The 22618-nt window shown below is 35.7% G+C and overlaps 1 protein-coding gene across 5 annotated transcripts in view; it reads left to right on the top strand.

The window, feature by feature from the left end:
* RBM20 (RNA binding motif protein 20) overlaps window positions 1–22618 on the top strand; it is a 92277-nt gene that overhangs the window by 55304 nt on the left and 14355 nt on the right. For all 5 annotated transcript variants that reach the window (XM_026704754.2, XM_087932753.1, XM_087932751.1 and 2 more), the window contains exons 2-9: window positions 3251–4373; window positions 7590–7651; window positions 9296–9393; window positions 10006–10094; window positions 15356–15499; window positions 15908–16039; window positions 17174–17253; window positions 18204–18891. In XM_026704754.2, the coding sequence (XP_026560539.1) occupies window positions 3251–4373; window positions 7590–7651; window positions 9296–9393; window positions 10006–10094; window positions 15356–15499; window positions 15908–16039; window positions 17174–17253; window positions 18204–18891 (2416 nt within the window). The remainder of the gene's footprint in view (window positions 1–3250; window positions 4374–7589; window positions 7652–9295; window positions 9394–10005; window positions 10095–15355; window positions 15500–15907; window positions 16040–17173; window positions 17254–18203; window positions 18892–22618) is intronic.

The raw sequence follows: 22618 nt of genomic DNA, 5'->3' as shown, positions 1-22618 counted from the left end.
AACCCGAATAACCAAAGATCCACATACAAATACCCACGAGAACCTCAGAAAACAAATATATATATACATATATACATACATACATATATACATACACACACACACACACACACATTTTTAAAATGTTGGTTCTCTCTCTCTCTCCCCACCCCACTATTTGTATACTAGATGTTTGTGCAGTATTAACTACCATCATCTCCTAATCCTGATTGTGCAATTATTATATGGTCTGCCTTTCCATATAAGGTTGTTATTGTTTTCAGAATGTGACCGACCTTCTAATAAAGATAGGGAATTGCATTTAATGAAAAGCTTAATTTCTATGCTACATTGTATGTAGGAATTTCCTTTTTTTTTTGAGATAATTAGAAACACTATAAATGCACCTCGTTACATTATACAATGTACAAAGACTGTAGCTTTTCATTTTTTAAAGTATTTGATAAGTATCCAGAGTATAAGGCACTAATACCTTATTAAGAGTTTCTGATCACAAATTTGTACTCTGTTAAATGGATGGTTTTTTTTTTTCTTGTTTCTCTCTTTATAACGAACTAGGTTGCAAACAGATTTACTATTCTGCAATTTGGAAATCATTCTAGAAATGTAATTCAAAGATGATTTGTTTCTAGGAAGATAGTGGAGTTTTTTTTAAGCACATAATTTGCTGTTGATTTTGGCATTGAATTAGCAGATTATTTTTGTGGTAATTTTATTGAACACTACAATGTAAGGATAAGAACTAATAGAAACTAAAAAAATAAAAGGATAAAAAAGAAAAATACATGCCAGATAGAGAGCAAAAAGACAAACAACAAACAACAACAAAAAACCTAAAACCCTTTTCTCTAGGTACTGTAATTAAATGTAAAAGAAAAACATCTTCCTCTCCTTTTCTAACTGAATAAGTACTATAGAGCATCAAACAATCCAAGACTTTCTGCTAAATTGGCAAGCATACTTTCTTTGTGCTTTGTCTACCAACTGAATCCTTCATATTACACCTCTAATGGAACTTTATATTTTAAAACAATGCGCTTAGGGATTAGAAAGCGCTTCCACATCATTGGTTTAATTTTGTGTGGTACAAGGGAAGCTACCAAGGGATACTGGAGCTACTGGCAGATACACAATACATCTTTCATAGTACTGCACATAATGAGGCATGAGTGTGCTTATTTACTTACAAGAATAATACTATTTCTGCTTTGTGGGCAAATTGTACTTTATTTATATTTATTTAATGTAAAAAGATAGAAAGGAAATAAAAGTATAAAAGCAATGAGAACAAACATGCATTTCCCCATATGATCTATTATTCATAGTTGATTAATTTTATTAAATTTATAAAAAATAAAAGGTAGGTTTTGAGACCCCTCCCCCGGAGCTGTACAACTAGGTAAAATGAATTGAATATATAAACAGAATGAGAACTTTATAAAGATTTTTACTCTTTATCCTACATCTCTAAAGTAGCAAGTAAGTGTCTTAGCCCTTTGCATGAGCCAGGGCTGAAGGTCTATGTTGGGAAGAGAACTTAACTAATTTTAACTAAATATTTTTTTATTCCCCTCCCCTCCATCCTAGTGGAGTGAGAAAAAGTAAATCTTTCACTTTATGTCCCAAATAATTCATATGTTGATAATTACCTGTCTATTACTTTTTTTGCTTCCAAATGTCAGATGATGTCAAACTTATATTATTAAATAGAAAAAGAATGACTCCATATCACCCTTTTGCTGGTCACCATTGGCAATATAATTGTGCTTTCAAACTTTTTGTGAAGATATATTTGGACTTTTGAAATTGATTGTGCCTACTGTTTATTTTATTTTATTTATTTGATTTGTCAGTCACTTACAAGATAACAGGTATAAGTATAAACATAGTTATGAATACATGAGATGGATATGTATAACAAAAATAAAAAGAAACAATAGGACAGGGACGGTAGGCATGATTGGTGCACTTATGAACACCCCCCTACAGACCTCTTAGGAAAGAGGTGAGGTCAATAGTAGACAGTCTAAGGTTAAAGTTTTGGGGGTTTGGGGAAGAAATCACAGAGTATTCCAGACATTGACCACTCTGTTGCTGAAGTCCTATTTCCTATAATCAAATTTGGTGAGGTTAACCTTGAGTTTGTGTCTATTGTGTGGTCTTGTATTGTTTTGGTTGAAGCTGAAGTATTCATCTACAGGTAGGACATTGCAGTGCATGATTTTATATAATATATTTAGATTGGACCGAAGGCGGTGTAGTTCTAGGTTTTCTAGGTCTAGAGTTTCAAGTCTGAAATGAGTAGAGGAGCGGAGAACTCTTCTTGTGAAATATTTCTGGACTTTCTCAACTGTGTTAATATCAGATATATGATATGGGTTCCAGACTGATGAGCTGTATTTAAGTATAGGTCTAGCAAATGTTTGTATGCTCTAGTTAGTAGTATGATATTACCAGAGAAAAAGCTACGTAGGATTAGGTTAACAACTCTTAATGCCTTTTTGGCTATGTAGTTACAGTGGGCTCTAGCACTTAGATCATTAGGGATGAGTACTCCAAGGTCCTTGACAGAGGACTGTCCCAGCTTCTGCCTAGTCTAACACAATTGAAATAACCTCCAAAGCATTAGAATTGTTCTGTAGATTAGAACTCAAAAGTACCAATATAAAAAGAAATGTTTATAGTGCCACAACCCTGATGAACTTACATAGAAACATTGTATGCAATGAAAATTATTTGTGAGACAGCTCTTCAAATACTGAAAAATCGAATATTTAACAATGCAATTTGAGCTTCAGTTTAGTCATTAACAAAGTCCCTTAACTGCAATGCATGCCTTATATGGATTTATAGTTTTATAAAAAAAAAATGATAATGACAACCATGATTGAATGTCACTCCATTTTCTGTACTAGAAAATAATTTTTTCATTTTTATGATTCACAAAGAATATTCAGTAGAACATATTTGACTAAATCCAGTAGATTTATTATTCTTTAGCTACACCTCTCATAGTACTTTGGCTTGCAAGCTTCTTTTTGATCTGTCATTCGTCTTCATAAATGAAATGACTGGTGTCAAATACTTTATAAGAATGACAATTACATATCATCAATTACTTTCTTCACTTCCAAGGATTTAATAAGGATGCCAGGAATAATATCGTACCTCTTAGTCATAATTTGGTAAAAATTGCCAACAGTTGACATTGATTAAAAATGAATTAAAATTATTGCCTATTACTTTACAGTGCTGCCAAACTTCTGGACAAGAATATATTTACTGTCAACACCGCAAATCCACTGCTTCCTTCTTCTGCAAGTCTTCAGTTGGCTCAGCTTCAGGCACAGCTTACGCTACATAGACTAAAATTGGCTCAGACAGCAGTCAACAACAACACAGCAGCTGCAACTGTCCTGAACCAGGTTCTTTCTAAAGTGGCCATGTCTCAGCCACTTTTCAACCAATTAAGACACCCTTCTATGTTTAATACCCTTCCAGGACATGCTGGAGGTCTTGGGGCCACCAATACTAGATTTCCACCTGGTGGGATAAATTTTCCAACACAGAACCCACCTTTGGCAGCCCATGGTGGAACCCTGGGGTCAGTAAGTAACCTTCCAAATCAAAACATCAGTACTGTAGTCCTAAACCCTTTTGGGGGTGTAATTTCTCAAACAGCTGGACAACAAGCTGTATCTATGAATCTAAATAAAACTAGTGCCTCCTCTACCGCAGGTGGATTTTATGATTACAATAAACAGCTTTTCCCCTCTGATGCTAGTCAATGCTGTCAACAGAGCTTTGTAACCAGTGGTTCTCATCCAGTCCCAGTGTCATCTGGAAATGAAATGTCTGAAGGCCAACTGGGATATCAGAAAGAATTTTATGAAGCTGTTTCTAAAGGCCAGCACACAACCTGTACACAGTCTTTGACGTTTGCTGCTGACTCTCAAAATTCTCATCAGAATCAAAAAGGAAAGATGGGTTCTATAGTACATGAAAGAGATACAAGCAATCAATGGGAAAATCCTTCTACTTTCTCTAGCCAAAATAAAACTGACATTATGCCCAATGCCAATGTGTGGCCATCAACAAATGTCCCATACGAAGTAAGGAGTGATCTCTATAACCCTGAGGAACCAACACCAGATACAAAATTTAGCACTGGTGCTCTGTGTTTTTTCAGCAGAACTAAAAATGGTAAACAAAATTATAGTAACTCACAAACAAGACAGAAACAAGAACCTGTTACTTCTGGATTGCCAGTGAGGCCTCTTCAGTCCCATGAATTAAATGACTTTCATAGTATTGCACCTCTTTCCTTCCCTCACATTTGTACCTTATGCAGTAAGAAGGTATTTGACCTTAAGGTAAGTTTGTTTCAGTTTTGGTCCTTCTTAGTAAATTGTCTCTTTCCAGATAGTGTTTCATTGCTTAAGAACTACAGTATCATATCTGGGTTGCTTTATCAATAAAATCACTGCATCATATTTTTTTCTGACAGGATATATGTATCTTTAATTTTAAAAATGATAAAATAAATTTATATTCAAAATCACAAGGTTTGCTGCTCTTTATCTTGCCATGGTACTATTGTAATTACTATTATAGTTAATAGTTTCTGATTCTATTCTACATGCATATGTATGATGTCTTACTAACATTTGTAAATAAAATGATAAAATATCATTAGAATTGCCTAGATAATTTAAATTTGGGTAGAATAATTATCACTAGATAAAATTTGTTCTACATCATTGATAAGTAACTTTAATATTCAATCCATAACATTGCAAATGATAAAGACAATTTTACATTGGTAATGTTCAGAACTCTCTGCAAACAAACACTCAAATTTATATTCCTCCCCAAATCAAGAATCCCATTCCATAAAGGAGTCTAGAAAAATTTTGTTCACATGTGTCCAGTGACATTTCTCCAGCACGTCAATTGGAGAATCCACACATTGGTTGACACATGCCTTTCTGCCCAGAACGAGTCCTTAATCTTTTATCACGCCACTCTGTCAACTGTCACTTTCCCAGTTTATGACTCAGTATGGCCTGATAGGGATGTGGCAAAAGATTGGCTCTCAACATTTAGGCAGAAACGCTTGGATTCTTCATTCGATGAAAAGTACTATCAGGTTCGACATCGTAGCGCTGTCAGAGTGCTACTGCGGCTTCAGCTCGCTTGGCTTTGCTGACGCAGAAGCCATTTTCATTTAATCCAGCAGTTTACTGAAAGGGGCTGACAGGGTGAAATCGTAGCGCTGTCAGAGTGCTACCACGGCTTCATCTCACTAGGCTTTGCTGACGCAGAAGCCGTTTTCGTTTAATCCAGCAGTTTACTGAAAGGGGCTGACAGGGTGAAATTGTAGCGCTGTCAGAGTGCTACCGTGGCTTCAGCTCATTCAGCTTTGCCAATACAGAAGCCCTTCACTCATTTAGCAGCCAGACCCTTGCAACTGACAGCGAGGCTCTTCCCGCCAACAACTGCTGCCGCTTTATAGCTGATTTTCAGCTGTCAAGGGGCTTAATTTAACATCGCAGCTTAGTGGCTTCAGTTTAAAGGCAATGGCTGCTCTAGCAAAGATAGCAAGACTTCATCTGAGCTTATCAATGCTTTTAGACTGCAGATTTAGATGGCACAGGCATGAGTGTGTGTGCTGGCTGCCCCAATAAGCAGGTCTTGCCACCACAGCTCGGTTTCTCCCCAGCAGCCATTGTTAAGCAGAGCATGGCTGCAGTGCTCTGCTGAAGAAAGCTGTCAAAATGGTTGAACAGTTCCTGTCAGCAGACAGCATGGTAGACCAGGGAGCTTCAATTTTGGCTCAGCCTAGGAAAACCAGCTCCAGAAGAGCTACGTCAGCTAGCCAGGATGCAGCTGAAAAGATTAAAGCAAAAGCCATCTACTCTAGGAAGTCTTTTAAGGCAGAAGAGAAGGATGCCTGCAGAAGACAGAAGGTTCTGGAGAAGCAGATCTCCAGAACTGAGAAGAAAGCAGAGCAGGAAAGTATCTCTTTCCTTCCTCAGACAGCAACTGCCATCTCCCGTCCTCAGCAAACTATGCAGTCCAACATTGCAGTTCCTATGAACTGGTCACTAGAGAGCAAGAGTGAACAGTTGCCTTTTTCCCTTACAGACATTCAGGAGGAGGTTGAGCAATTTCCCTTTGCCTACATGGCAATAGACTTGGCTGAACCTCAGGTTAGGGAAAGGGAATTTGCCCCAGAGGCTACCTTTACCCCCACTGCGGCATGGCTCCACCCAGTAGACAGGCAGGGATCTGGCCTGTCTGAGGAATTTAAATCCTTCATCTCACAGGGAATTTCTCATGGGGTGGCCTCTACCCTACAGCTCAGAGGATGCTCGGCCTCTGTAACATCTGAACCTCCTCAACAGCTGTCCCACCACTTTCAGCTCCCAGTGGAAATGGGGTGGGGGCAAGGGTCCGTATCTCCAGCCCATTCCAGTAGTAGGGCGTCAGTAATGGAGGATGACTACCAGAAGGAACAGGGGTTCTCAGATGATGATCAAGACCTCTGTCCTGACCCTCCCCCTTTCACTGTCCAGCATTATTTAAATCACTCCTTCACAAGGCCAGAGCTACGGCCCAAATAGGAACCACACCCAATGCATCTGTGGTACCATTGGAGCCACAAGGGCCAAATAATATTGTGTTTTCCGACCCTATAATGCAGGAGGACATCCCCTGCCCCAAACTTTTTTTGGATGTGGTTCAAAGACAGTGGAGCCAGCCTGGCACCTTTCCTAACTCAGGAGGGAATGACAAAAGATTTTTCAATATGGCTTCCAGCTTATTGGAAGCCCCAGAGCTGCCCTTAATAGATGATCCTCTAGCCATCTATCCTTCTCAGTGATTTCTGGAGACATTGCAGAAGCTCTGAAGGCAGAGGATAGAAGGCGGAATTAAATTTCCACCGAACCTACCTAGCTAATGCCTGGGCAGTAAAGGCAGCCACTGCCACCTCCTTTTTTTCCAGGACTTCCTTGCTTTGGCTAAAGCAATTGCAGGTGAGACCCCTTCCAGAGGAGACCCGAATACACCAGAACAACAAGCTGGTGGAGCTGCCGAGTTTTCGGCTGACTCCTGCCTACATGCTGCCCGGTTTTCCTCCAGGGCTCTTGCTTCCAACATCACCTCACGCCATTTACTATGGCTTTGCCAATGGCAGGTGGATGCCAAAACTAAGTGGAGATTAGCTTCAGCCCCGTATAGAGGTACCTCCCTGTTTGGGAAGCTCTGAACCCTTTCCTTACAGAAAATAAGGACAAACCAATAAGGATGGGATTAACATAAATTAGAAATGTTTTCTTATCCATAGCAGCATCACTGAATTGTACAGGTTAATGGGATTAAATGACTTTTGAACCTACTTGACTGAATGAATGATTTAAGGTCTTCATTTTGGCTACCCTATTTTTCTATAACATCTTTTCTTTTATCATAACTTGATAAATGCTACAGAAATTTTTCATTAAAAATGACAACTACTATGGATATAGCACACAAGATGTATCTTTTCTGGTATTTCATTCTATCTTTCTTCTTTTTTAATTGAGGACTGGGATCAGCACATTAAAGGAAATCTTCATATTCAGAATTGCTTGGCTTTCTCAGAGAAGTGAGTAGTTGAAATATATATGTCAGTGCTTCTCATTATTTCAGTCATCTTTAGTCTCTTATATTATATGTAATGTATGACTATATATCTTTATACATACATACTTACCCATGCTCAGAAAACAATATAAGAAATATATTTTTTTCAAAGGAAAAAGAAAAAAATATATCATTGTGACTGACAATACATGACAAATGTAACATTAAGATGTAGCTTTGAAAGTGAGATTTCTATTTGCCTAAACTGGGCTCCACATTGACAGATGATCTCTCCTAATCATTTTGTGTAGCTGTTAAACAGGAGAGGTGAAAAGCTTGAACCCAGAATGGTTATACCTTCTGTTCTCCTAATTCCCCATTAGGAGAATGAACGCATACAGGGAGACGTATTTGAGAGTAGTATTTGAATAATACACACACAGCACACAAATACACTGTACAGTAAATATAGGTTTTTTACATTCAATAAAGGTTTAAGCAAAGTTCAAAACACAGTCCAAAGTCATTCACAGGTTAAATCAGTCAGTTTTCAATCCAGGGATAATCCAATAACAAAGTCCAGTGTCAAAAACAGTTCAGTATCAGACTTACATCCAGTCCAGGAATATCAGTCAATTAGGAAAAATGGCAATATTCTCCAACAGAAGAAAACAGAATATCACTCACACTCTCTTCTGAGACTAAGACTAAAACAACCCAGGTTTCTGGCTCCATCTTATGGCAGTTTGAAAAACCACACCCAATTACCATTTTTTCATTTTCTTAAAGATACAGTTTTAAAATGTGTATTCTGGTTTATATAGCTGTTCGGTTATATTCCTAACACCTCCTCCATCCCAAGCCATCCAAAAGTCATCAACAAGCACAATCAATGCTGTTTCAGTTCTTTGCCCTGGCCTGGAACCAGATTGAAAAAAATTCTAGATAATCTGCCTCATCCAGGGCCCACTGTAGTTGTGTACCAACCCCCTCAGTAGCCTTCCCTAAAAAAGGAAAGGTTGAAGACTGAGTGAAAGTTATTTAACACTGTTGAGTCCAAACATGGCCTCTTGAGAAAAGGGGCACAACGCTGCCTCCTTCAAAGAATCACTTTTGATGGAAAGAATCCAAGAGTGAACACAGGCATGCTGCAACACTCCATAGTGGAAGATAAGTGAGTAGCAAACCATACCTCTTCCTATGGCCCAACCTCATAAAAGGTCTTACATCTGGTGATTTCGGGAGCAGGACATACTGCAGATGTTCTACTACAGATATTTTTGTGAACAGTCTACGTACACTGTTCTTAACAAAAGCAGAAGGAATGTTCATTGAATTCAGATACAATTTTCTTGTATCTGAATTCAGTTTATGCTTTAGTTTTATCTACCGGTGTATTTTAATATAACTCTAAGCATTTATTTTGTATTTTCCAGCTCTTTTCCCTGGTTATTTATTGGTTGAAATTTTTAAAAGATTCCAAAAATAGCCAAAGTACTAACTTAAAATTAAGTTTAATGTTTAGGATAATTTCATAATTTCTGTTACTGGTGTGGTATTATTATTGTATTTCTTCAGTATAACATATGTAGTAACTAACTCATTAAGATCTAACCCATGTATTTTTATTCTACATCTATATTTCAACTTTTGTTTCTTTCTTTAGCACTGACATTCGTTGTATGTTGCATTCAGCAGCAGCAGGGGTATTGCATTCTTCCTCTCCAAATAATAAAACTGTGTTCAATCTGCCTGGTACTGAAGGTAAATCATTGAGTGCATGCATGCATGCATACATACATACATACAGTTAGTTGGAATACAGTTGATATAAGGGCACACTGAATATTTAAGGAGTGTAAATTAATGTGCATGTTTGAAGCTTTTATTTTTTTCCCCAAGAATAGAAGTATACAATGTTTTTCTCCCCCAGAATATTTAAGAATACAAGTATATTGGTAAAATGAAAAAAGAGGTAATATAGTATAACTGTTGTGATCAAATTATCTTTCCTGATTATTTTGATATGTCTTGAAGTAATAAGTTAGCTTAGCCTTTCTGTAAATTCCTCAGATTTGTATCATTCATTCATTCATTCATTCATTCATTCATTCATTCATTCATTCATTCAATTTCTGTAGCTGCCCAACTCAGCCAAGTAACTACGGTTAGCTTATTATTCTAAAAATAATTAAAGCAATTTAAAAAACATTAAAACAATAAAACATCCACAAAATAAAGAGATACAAACAGAGACTAGAGCAGTTACTGTCAAGAATAACTGAAATAATTTTACCCTGTCAAAATCTTTAAGGAAATGCTTTTTTAAAATATATATATAATGGTAGATTTTCATGGAATGTGTCATTTCTTTAGATTACCCTTTAAATGCTGAGTCATACAATTCGGCATCTTCATTTGGCCAGTCAAGTTCCACGTTCTCTTACGTACCACCTGGTGGAAATGTGAGTATTTTTATTATGGTTGATTGCACAGTCAGCCACATGTTTAGACTGGATTCGAATTTTTTATCCATCTATGGAATCCTTTCCAAGGACCTGAGATAGGCAGATGTTGTTCTTTGATGGTGTTAAAGATATTGTCACAGGATGCAAGCTGTTCCAAGTAAAGCTATCTTTTACAATTGACAGATGGTGGTTTTGTCAACGCCAAAGGCATTCAAGTGGTACTCTAGATGTTTTGGGATTGCACCCAAGGTGCCTATTACATTGGTTGCTTTCTTTTGCTACAGTTGTTCTACTTTTATTTACCAGCCTTTGAATTTTGTGGTTTTCTCCAGTTCTTTCTCTTCTGCTATCTCCAGGCATTGCAGTGTCCACTATATCAAGATTCTTTGACTTTCTTATCAATACTTGTTAAATCTGGAGTGTTATGTGGCAGGTGCTTGTCTGTTTGTATTTTAAAGTCCCAGAGCACTTTAGCTTTTCATTTTCCATTCTGTTTTTGATCCCACTAGTTCTTGCTTGCAGGCAAATTATACTTCTTCAGATTTTCCAATACATCATTGTTGCTACTTTGTCATGCCATTGTTTGTAGTTGTGTTCTGTCTGTTCTATTTGCAGCAGCCGACTAGATGGTCCACTGTTTCTTCAGCTTCTTTGCAAAGATGGCATTTACTGCAAGTTGCTATCTTTTCAATTCTGGCCTTGAATGTATTTGTTCTTAAGGCTTGGTCTTGTACAATCAGAATTAGTTCCTCTGTGTCTTTCTTTCCTGCTCTTAACTATTGCCAGTTCTTGTTATTTGCTTTGCCTACTAGTTTTTTTTAAGTACTGGTCATGTAACACTTTGTCTTGCCTTCCCTCTTCCCTCTTCTATTCTTTTTTTTTTAAATAAATTTTATTTGGGTTTTCACAAAACATAATACAAATAAAACATCTTTTTTTGAGAATAGCATGATCCTGGGTTATCACTTCTCCATACAGACACGAACTCAATTTCATATTCGTCTTTGTGTTCTATTCCATATCTTATTACTATTTTACCATTTTCTCCATAATTTTCCCCTCCCTTAGTTTTCTTGACTTTGTTTTTAATTATCTCATACCTATCTAAATTCAATTATATATCTTTTTCTAAGTTTCAATGTCTTTCTAATAATTATATTTATACTTTTGTCTGTCCTATTTCAATTTCATATTTTCTTTTCTCATTAAACAAATTTTCCCCTGTAGTTACTAATTGGAGTATGACACCTTTGTATCTTTTAATTTTGTCCATTCAACTCTTATTTAAACTTCAGTTTATGCCTTTACAATTTATAACATTCAATGTAACACATAACTTCCAATCAAATTCTGCTTGGTACATTCTTAAAATACAGACTGTGTTCTTAAAGAGAATATATATATATATATATAACAATAGTAAATAAAACACTTATTCTATTCCAATTCAGCTCTATCATTAATGTTAGTTACTGTTAGAATATAAGTCACCTAACAGGTATTTGGGTTGGAAATATATAAACCAGGATAGACATTTTAATACTGTATCTTTAAGAGAGTCCTAGAGGTGTAATAGGGTGTGGTTTCTCAAACGGCCATAAGATGGAGCCAGAAACCTGGGTTGTTTTAGTCTCAGAAGAGAGTGTGAGTGAGTCTCTTTTTTCTTCTGTTGGAGAGTATTGCCGTTCTTCCTAATTGACTGATATTCATGGATTTAATGTAAGTCTGATACTGAACTGTTTTTGATAGTGGACTTTGTTATTGGATTATCCCTGGACTGAAAACTGACTGATCTTATCTGTGAATGACTTTGGACTGCTTGTTTTTGAACTTTGCCTAAAAACTTTATTGAAAGTAAAAAACCTACATTTACATGTGTCTGTGTGCTATGTGTGTATTATTCAAACACTTCTCTCAAATACGTCTCACTGTATGCGCTCATTCTCTTAACGGGGAATTACCTCAACAGCTACAGTCTTTAACATCCTTAACATTTCTTTTCAATTGAATATGATACTTCCTTAGGAACACTTATAATATTTCCATAATTTTTCCCCATATTTCTTTCATATTTCTCTTCACTTAAGTTTTTGTAAATCATTAATAATAATTAAAATGTTCCCATCCTTTCAATTTCATTCTCTCTCATTTATTAACAAACTTTCATTACATTACAGTAAGTATTTTATCATTTTAATCACACTTGTTTCATATTTTCTAAGTTTATTTCTATTTCGAATATAACAATACTATCTTATGTACCCTTGCAGAATCCCTCTTTCAATTATATTTCACCCATTATCTTTATGTCTTCTAAATAGGCTTATACCTTTAAGCCTTGTACGTTTTCCCTGTTTCTCTATATCTTGTTTCTGTCCTTTATAACTTCTTTTCCTTTCCTTCTTCCCCCTCTCCTTTTTGACCCCTTGTCTCTCTAATTCTAATTCTCTCTTCTGTAATCCACTCTTCTGTTTCTTCCTAGTATTGTAATTACTTTTCAAACTGTTCTTTTTGGGGGTTGTTTTTTCAAATCTTAAACTTTTCATTCTCTTTCCCCTCTTTCCTTTTTTTTCCCCACTTAAAATTACTTGGTCATTAAAGATGGCTTCTTCTTTGTCCTGCCCTTCTTGTTCTACAAGCATTTCTTGTTGTTTCTCATTGTTCCAGATTTCCATATCTAAAAATTGATATACGAAGCCAAAAAAGCCTCTTCCTTCTTATCAATCTTCTTTCTGTTTTTTAAGTTCCATTTTCAGTTCTTCCAAGAGAAGAACCACCAACAACCATCCAATTGATTTTAGTCCTTTAGATCCAATAGCCAAAAATCCAAAAATCACCAAGTAATCCAAATAATCCAAAGCTGTTTCTTCTTGCTTCTTTTTTCCACTTTCTCTTCCTGGGGTTCTATTATCTTGTTACAAAGTTTCAGTTAGAATGTATCTTTTAGGAATCTTGTTGAAGTTTCGCTGTAAATTCCTTTTGCTTCCAGGCAGTCTCCTCCATTTTTCTAGATCCTGCCATTTTATTTTTTCCTTTTCTCTCCTTTCCTTCTTTTAAAGGTTTTTGAATATCCGAAAGTCTTTGTTATCCCTTTAACATTTTATTTTCAGCTTGAATGCCTATTGATGTCAAAGTGGATTTTTGTCAGTTTCTTACTTAAATCTCTTAGCTGTCAATATGAGGAAGGAAAGAAAAAAAAGCCAAATCCTTTCCCTTCCCTCTCTCCTTCTCCGCTTCAAAATCTTCTTTGGGAACAATGTTATTCTTAATAGTTCAAATTCCAGGGTACTTTATATTATTACTTTTTCAGTTCAGTCTGGTCAACCAAAACTTTCTCTTCTTATCTTCCTCCTGCACATTCTTTTCTGGTCAAGCTCTTCTTTGAGGTGGCCATTTCTGACCACCGCTGCAACCGCCTTCGGGAAAGGGATTAATGACCAGCTGGGGAGGAGAGATGCGGCTCTCCTCAACCCTGCTGGCAGTCTCCCCCCTCTTCAACACCTCTATGGGGTGGCTTAGCCCCGAATCCAGCTGGCTCAGGGTGCTCCAGTGGCGAGCACGGATCGAAACTGCATACGATCGTGGATTTCAGTCCGTCGCCGAAGAAGCTCAAACTGGAAGTCCCCTCTTTTCTATTCTTCATTTGTTCTTTCTTGTAAACCAGTTTGGTCTCTCCAATATTCAGTAAGCTACCATGGTATACTTTTGTGTATTTTCACTGTCTTTCAATGAAGATGCACTGACAGACATTCCAATAGACTTTTTTCTTCTAGAACTAGTGGGATCATTATAGTAATCCAGATGTTTAGAATGGATTTGGCAGTTTTATCCAAATATCCAATTATCAAGTCCTTCCTGAAGACTGGGATTCCACTGGAGTTACTTTCTGTTCCATATTGAAATTGCTCCTGGAGACTGGGTTGCACGACACAGATAAGCCAGATCCTTTACCAAAGCAACAAGGAAAAAAATATGACTTAAACCCAAAATAAAAAATGCCATATACAAAAATTCAGGGTGATATCTTCCTAACTCACATAAAACCAGATGGGGAAATAAAGCACAGGCCATCTTGCAGAAGTCTGTTCCTATAGCCAATATTAATAAACACAGCTTTAACTATCACATGGAACATCTCAGCTGCCATACTGAGTCAGTCGATGTGTTCTATGCTGGGCCAAAATTATCAAAATGACAGTGAAAGTGTAATTCAAATTGCATCTCTTTAAGCACCACAATCTATTTAACAGAAAATAATTCTTTATATGAAGCTGTGGTAAAGTGAATAAAATTAACAAGAAATGAGAGAGAATGACAGTACTTGTACTATATAAATGATTTTTTGATATTAAGTAGATACCCGGTCCTGATATTAAGTAGATACCCAGTATTTGACAGAATACAAAGAAAAGCCAACAATCCAAACTTCCAACTTCTTTTTTTTTTTTTGGAGGAATACAGATTCTTTAAAAAGTGTTTACCAGGAAACTCTGTTGTTTCTCATCAGATGCATTCCTTCCTTTAAGAGGAACCAAGCCCCAGAGTGTTAACTGGCAGAATCTTAATTCATGTTCTTCAGTTGCAAAGATGTGATCAAGTCATTTTCCTTAGTCTCAGATTTCAATTGCTACTCAAGGCTAAGGGTAAGACACTAATGAAGTGTGAAGCTGTGTTGCCTTTTCAGCACAGATATCAATCGTCGCTCTTCCAGTAAATCTATAATATTCATAGTTATCCATGAGGGCCGGAGAGTGTGAGCAAATGGGAAAACATGAGTCACAACAACATGATGCAAACCATGTGATTTATCTACTTGTCCCTGATGTTTCATTATTATTTTTTTATCATTGCAATATGTACTAAGACATTGATGGGACAGTGATCTATTAGAGTATTAGAGAAATGGGATGTGTTTTTAGACATGGATGATATATGCATAGTGATTAGCAGAACTGTGGATTTATAGATTTCTCCAAAGTATTCTTGCAGTCTATATCTTACATAAAAGTGTTATTTATATAGAGGCAATTTTTCAATATACAATTACATGATAGAATTAATTTTTAACCAGACTCTTTGGCTACAATAAAAGGGAAATTATATGGACTTGTGAACAAATATTTGAGATTCTGAAAATATCAACCCTGTATAAATTAAGCGCAGGATAAGAAGTGTGATGTCAAACTTGTATGTTTAGCTGGTGGTTGTTTTACATCTGTTTCTGTTTCTGTTTCTAAATTTATTTTTAATAATTTCAGGTTCTACAAATGAAATGTGTCCCAGGTCGTGTAGTACACATCTGTAACCTTCCTGAAGGAAGCTGTACAGAGAATGATGTAATCAACCTTGGACTTCCCTTCGGAAAAGTCACTAATTATATTCTCATGAAATCTACCAATCAGGTATTGCAGAATATGTCAAACTCCCAATTTACCTTCCGCAACTGATGATCTATCATGATAGCTTCTTTTCACCTAGAATTGAAGATACTAATTTCCGTTTAATTTTTTGCAACTAAAATTATGCCAGATTATTCCATTGGGGATAATTAGGGGGAAATGAATGTGTGTGTGTGTATGTGTACTGTATATATTGTAAGTACAGTATGTATGTATGTATGTATGTATGTATGTGTATGTATGTATGTGTATGTATAAAGATGTGTATATATGTGTATAAACATGTTGAAACAATTTATATTTAGAAAAATTACATTTTAAAAATATAAACTTAATATACTATTGTAATTTTTGCACTTTTCTTCTGTGTACTAAATAACTAAACTCTAAACAATTTTTTAATTAACACAGGCTTTTTTAGAGATGGCCTATACTGAGGCAGCTCAGGCTATGGTAGAATATTATAAAGAGAAACCTGCAATGATAAATGATGACAAGTTACTCATAAGAATGTCTAAAAGATACAAAGAACTTCAACTAAAGGTAATATCATTGTTTGTCATGCCATTCTGTTAATCTGACTGCTCAGAAATGATCTTCATTTTGGTTCACAGATAAAATTTAAGTATTTATCTTCTTTTTCTGCAGCCATCTAGCGATTGATATGTATATGCATTGTTCACTGATGGGTCTTTCATTTCCTGTTTAATTTTTTAAATATAACAAATGATGCAAACAAAATTTGTAAATCATGACTTCTTTTAATGTTCCTTTTGATTTGGTCTTTGACTGATTATGTGATTGACCAAGCAAATGCAATTACATATTCCCTAAAATTCAGATTGCACATCCAACCAAGTTTCCTTACTAACCTATAAAATAATTATTTTTTAAAATGTTTTTTTTTTATAATTGGAGCTTTTTCTTAAAGGACTACAGTGGAACCTCAGGTCGTGAACGCTTCTGTCCATGACCAAATCGGGTGATGACCAAAAATTCAGAAAGATTTTGCATCTGGTCGCAAACATAACTTCGGGTGGCAACCAACACAGCTGTGGCAATTTTCCTTGCTGTGCTGTTCCCCTTCCATGCCATTTTTTTTTTTTGTCCACGCATGCATAGTCAGTTGTGCTTCCAGTCATTGACCAAATTGGATTGCGACCAAAGTCCTGGAATGGATTACGGTCACAACTCGAGGTTCCACTGTATTTCTACAGTACAGTTTATTGCAGTGGCTCTGTGGAGTGAGGGATTCACTATGGAATAGATTGGGCTTTGTGCTGCAAAGGGCTTCACACTGCAGTTCAAGCTTCTTGTAGCCCCAGAGCTCTGGTATGCCAAGAAGCCCCTTTGTGCCTCACTACTGGGCCAGGCTAAGGCTGGGCTTCATAATGTGAAGCGCTTTGTCCTGCCCCTCATGCAACATTCCACTTCACAACCACCTCTCTTAGTAATTGAAATTCCATTCTCAGCTGTGGTTGTAAATTGAGGACTACCTGTGCACTTCAACAAGGAATTAACTGAAAGATATAACTGATTTGATTGTTTACAATGAAAATTGGAAATAATTCATGAAGGATGCAATGATGAGGATAGGCCATCTGGCTAGCCGACTTTATTTTTAAGAATGTTGAAGTATACATTTATTTACAGTTGCTACATGTTTATTTTGCTTAGAAACCAGGAAAGAATGTGGCAGCAATAATCCAAAATATCCATTCTCAAAGAGAAAGAGATATGTTGAGAGAAGCAGACAGGTATTTTTTAAAGTTGATATTGTTCTATTTTTATGATGTATGGAAAAATAATGTGATTTCAGTAGGGGTGAAATATTACTGATCCTTCTAAATAATTTGGAAACAAGCTAGAAAGTTTAGAAAAAACTATTCATGCAAGACAGACTAGCAATTCTTTACAGTTTGAAGTTTACTCCTATTTGAATAATAATGATATGTAATACTGTTTACTTTATTTTTTAAAAAATATCACTTTTATACTGAATGGATTGCTTATATCTATTTAATAAAAGCAATCCATGTAGGATAAAGCAAGAAGCCAGTTTTCTCTAACTTTTCTTGTGAAGAGCTACTTGATCACTCCATGTCTTTCCTCCTTTGGAAAGTGTGGAACAGCTGAGCTATTCTTGCAAATGCTCCAGTAGCGAAGATCTTGGCCAGCCTTTTGCAAAGGATAAATATGTCAGCAACCAAGACATGGATAGCGATGGCCAGAAAGGGAGAGATGCAGCCTGGAGAGGCAGAGATGGGCAAATGGCTTTGCTTCATGATCAGAGGTCTTGGGACCATCCCATCCTTGCCTTAGGAACCAGGATAGATTCAGATAAGAGATCTATATATCCTTTTCCTAACTAAATATCTAATATCACCACCAGAGCTGTTTAGTTATATAAGCCTAATTTATATTATTACTGTTAGTACTAGTACTGAGTTTTCCCCCCCTGACCATATTAACATCTTACACTTGTAAGATTAAATATACAGTATATGATTAAATATACAGTATTTGATACATACTGTATGGCAAATATTGTTATTCTAAGGCAAGCATGATATTCAATAATATTGACAATTTAAAATGCATATGCTTCTTCTAAAAAAAAGATAAACTTAAAATAGCTATGAACCTTAAGTAGCAGCTGATTTATTTATGCTTATATGCAACATGCCACTCTTTCCCCGTGCTGTAGATATGGACAGGAAAGGCCTCGTTCCCGCAGCCCCATAAACTGTTCACTTTCTCCAAGATCACGGACTCCAAGCTTTACTTCCTGTAGTTCCCCCCGTAGCCCATTAAGCACAAACAGAACAGAGTGGGGAAATGGAAGAGAGCCAAGGGATCAGTTTCCTTATTCTCAGAGAGAGGAAGATAAAGAATTACTGCTGTGGAGAGAGAATGTGGAAGAGAAAAGAGATCGGAGTGACATGTGGACTCATGAAAGAAAACATTATTTACGGCACTTGGATTTGGAAGAGCATGTTGAAGCAACCCGAGGGCATAAAGAAAAATATTTAAGAGGAGGCTCACCCAGTGCAAAAGGAGCTTACCTTTTGCCTCCATATAAAAGAAGAGAAGAAGATTGTTATAGAAAATCCTCTAAGCAAAAGCCTGATAAATATCAAAATCAAACAGTGGATGTTGCTTTGAAGGGCAAAAGAAAAGAAGAGATAAGACTGAGAGAACATAAACATTCTCATTGTGAAGACACAGCTAAGGAGGAAATGTCAGAACAGAAGTCCATCATGATGCCTGACAGTATCAAGCAAAAGGAAAGCGATAAAGACAAATTAAAAGACAATGCTAAAAAGGCAGAAGACACAACACCTGGTATAGCTGAAAGGCATAATGGAAAAAAAGAAAAAGAAAATGAAAATGAGGTAATAAGTACTATAAACTATCATGAACGTAAAAATATTTATTTTAATTCATTATTATTAACATTAACATTAATTATGAAAGAACTTCAATTGTTTTAAAGACAAAACAACCACAAAAATCTTGTTAACAACACTTATTTTGTTTAATTGGAATATACATTTATTTCTGCAAGCTTAGTAAGTTCTCAAGCTAACTAAATAACAGCAAAAATAACAAAAATATTGTGATATGTTATATTTACATACTACTAAACTCTTCTGTCTGTAATTTTTGTGTGTGTGTGTAAATTTTATTTGAGTTTTCGCAAAGAGAAAAAAATACAAATAAAACATCTTTTTTGAAAGTAGCATAATCCTGGGTTACATTTCTTCGTACAGACACAAATTCAGGTTCATGCTCATTTTTATATTCTATTCCATATCTTATTACTATTTTACATTTTCTGCATGGCTTCTCCCCTCTTTTAATTTTCTCAATTTTATTTTAATTATTTCATCTCAATTCAAATCATTGTATTTATATTTTTTGTCTGTCCTGTTTCAATTATCTATTATCTTTTCTCCTTAAACAAAATTTCTCCTGTAGTTACTGATTGGAGTATGACACCTTTATTTCTTTTCCCTAAAGTTGTAACATTCAGTATAATACGTAACTTCCATTCGGATTCTGCTTGGTACATTCTTAAAATACACACTGTATTCTTAAAAAAAGAAAAAAATATAAATGTATATAATTAAAACAACATTCCATTCCAATTCAATTCTATCATTAATATTAATATTCATTAAAATCTTAACATCTTTAACATTACTTTTCAATTAAATATCATACTTCTATGGGAACACCTATAAGCTTTCCCTAGTTAGTTCCCCCCCTCTTCACTTATATTTTATAAAACATTAAATAATTAAAATGTTCCCGTTCCTTCCTAATTCAATTTTTATTTTATTCACTTATTTTATTCACAAACATTTCAATAAATTACACTATTTTATCCCTCATTTTAATCATATCTTGTTTCCAATTTTCTAAAGTTATTTCTATTACTAATATAACAATACAATCTTATGTACCTTTACAGAATCCCTTTTTCAGTTAGATTTTCACCCATTATCTCTAAATAGGTCCTTTTTCTCTATATCTTGCTCCGGTCCTTTGTAACTTCTTTTTCTTTCCTTCTTCCCTCTCTTCTTCTCTCTCCCCTTTTTACCCACTTGTCCCTCTACTTCTATTTCTCTCTTCTGTATTCCCCTTTTCTGTTGCTTTCCAGTATTATACTTATTTTTCAAATTATTTTTCTTTTCTCTGGTTGTTTTTTTAAGTCTTAAATTCTCCATTCTCTTTCCGCCCTTTCCTTTTTCGTCCCCACATAAAATTACTTGTTCATTAAAGATGGCTTCTTCTTTGTCTCAGTCTTCTTGTTTTGCAGTCGTTTCTTTTTGTTTCTCATAGTTCCAAATCTCAATTTCAAAGAATTGAAAAACGAAGCCAAAAGAACCCTTCCCTTCCTGTGCATCTTCTTTGTACTTTTTAAGTTCCATTTTCAATTCATCCAGAAGTGGTGCCATTGTATAAATATTTAAACAACCACCTGATTGATTTTAGTCATTCAAATATAATAACCAAGAATCCAAAGATCACCAAATAATACAAATACACGCAAGCTGTTTCTTTTTTGCTCTTTTTTTCCACTTTCTCTTCCTGGGGTTACTATTTAGTTGCAAAGTTTCAGTTAAAATGTATCTTTTAGAAGTCTTGTTGAAGTTTTACTGTAGATTCTTTTTAATTCCAGGCAGTCTCCTCCCTCTTCCAGATCCTGCCCTTATTCTTTTTCTCTCCCTTCCTGCTTATGAAAAAGAAAATTTTTAATGTCCAGAAATCTTTATTATCCCTTTGGCATTTTGTTTTATTTTCAGCTTAATTGCCTATTGATGTCAAAGCAGATTTTACTGATTTCTTATTTAAGTCTCTTAGTTGTCAGTATAGGGAAGGAGAGAGAAGAAAAAAAAAGCCAAATCTTTCCCTTTTCACTTTCCTTCGCTGCTTCCGACTCTTCTTTGGGAGCAATGTTATTTTTTGTAAGTTTAAATTCCAGGGTACCTTAGTTGTTGCTTTTACAATTTAACCCGGTCAGCCAAAACTTTCACTTCTTACCTTCCTCCTGCACATTCTTTTCCGGTTGAGTTCTTCTTTGTGGTGGCCATTTTTGACCACCGCTGCAACCGCCTTCAGGAAAGGGAGTAATGGCCAGCTGAGGAGGAGAGATGCGGCTCTCCTCGACACTGCTGGCGGTCTCGCCACTCTTCACCACCTCTACGGGGTGGCTTAGACCCGAAACCAGCTGGCTCGGGGCACTCCAGTGGCGAGCCCAGACAGAAACCGTGCACGATCATGGATTTCTGTCTGTCGCCGAAGCCCTTCAAACTGGAAGTCTTGTCTGTAATTTTTTAACTAGGTGAAATGGTGCATGATAGGACAAAACATTTTGAATCAAGATAACTCAAATGGGCTGACTTACAGAATGCTTCAAAAATCCAGGGCTATGACCAGTGGTGGGATTCAAATATTTTTACTACAGTTACTACAATTCTCTGGGCGTGGCTTGGTGGGTGTGCCAGGGGAATGATACTGTAAAATCTCCAGTCAGAATATTTGCTGGTTCTCTTAACTACTCAAAATTTCCGCTACCGGTTCTTCAGAACTGGTCAGAACCTGCTGAATACCACCTCTGGCTATGATTCCTATGGAATTGAAATTTGCCTGATTTTATATAAATGGTTCTCAGTTCAGTTACTGCTTAACACAACTTACATAAACATAAGAATACAAATAGTCCTTGGACTTACAAGTACAATTGAGCCCAAAATTTCTGTTGCTAGGTGAAACATTTGTTAAGTAAGTTTGTCCTATGTTATGCTCTTTCTTGCCACAGTTGTTAAGTGAATCACCCTAGCTGTTAAATTAATCAAACTGTTAAGTAAATCTGGCTTCCCCATTGACTTCGCTTGTCAGGTTGCAAAAGGAAATCACGTGATCCCAGGAAATATGAACCAGTTGCCAAGCATCCGAATTTTGATAACATGACCATGAGAATGCTACAATGGTCGTATGTGTGAAAACTGGTCATGTCCCTTTTTTCAGTGCCATTGTAACTTTGAATAGTCACTAAACGAACTGTTGTAAGTTGAGGACTACCTGTACTAAATTTTACTAGGGCACAGGAACTGCAGGCAGACAAGACCATCTATAAGAAATTCTTTAGAAGTATTATCTTTTTTTGTCAAATAATATGTTATTGAATATTAGGCCAAATTCTCCCTCAAAGCTTTTTCTTATCACTTAACAAAAAAGAACTTGGAAAAAAAAGAACTTGAGGGAAAATCTCACTTTTAAAATATTTCTGTTTGTTAGTAGACATAAAATGCTCCCTATATAGCTTGAGACCTTTCCCCAGGATAGAAGGTGCTACCTGAGAAAATGAACTTATATATTGAATACCTTTTCTTCCAAATTTGGTCTACTTGTACATTAATATCATTTAAATGCCTGTAAAGTTTATTTAATGCTGTTTACATTTTAAGATGTGTTTTGATGCACTATATACTCACTATTATTACTTTTGGACCCTTATTTATTATATGGTTTGAAATTTTTTGTTAAAAAATAAAATGTGAGTACTATCACTACATAAATCCATACATATTTATTGATAATAAATAAGTAAAT

Source organism: Pseudonaja textilis, chromosome 4, assembly GCF_049901715.1.
Source record: "Pseudonaja textilis isolate UNSWEBS1 chromosome 4, rPseTex1.2, whole genome shotgun sequence".
NCBI lineage: Eukaryota > Metazoa > Chordata > Lepidosauria > Squamata > Elapidae > Pseudonaja > Pseudonaja textilis.
The sequence above is the reverse complement of the archived record's forward strand: the minus strand, read 5'-3'. Positions and strand labels throughout refer to the sequence as shown.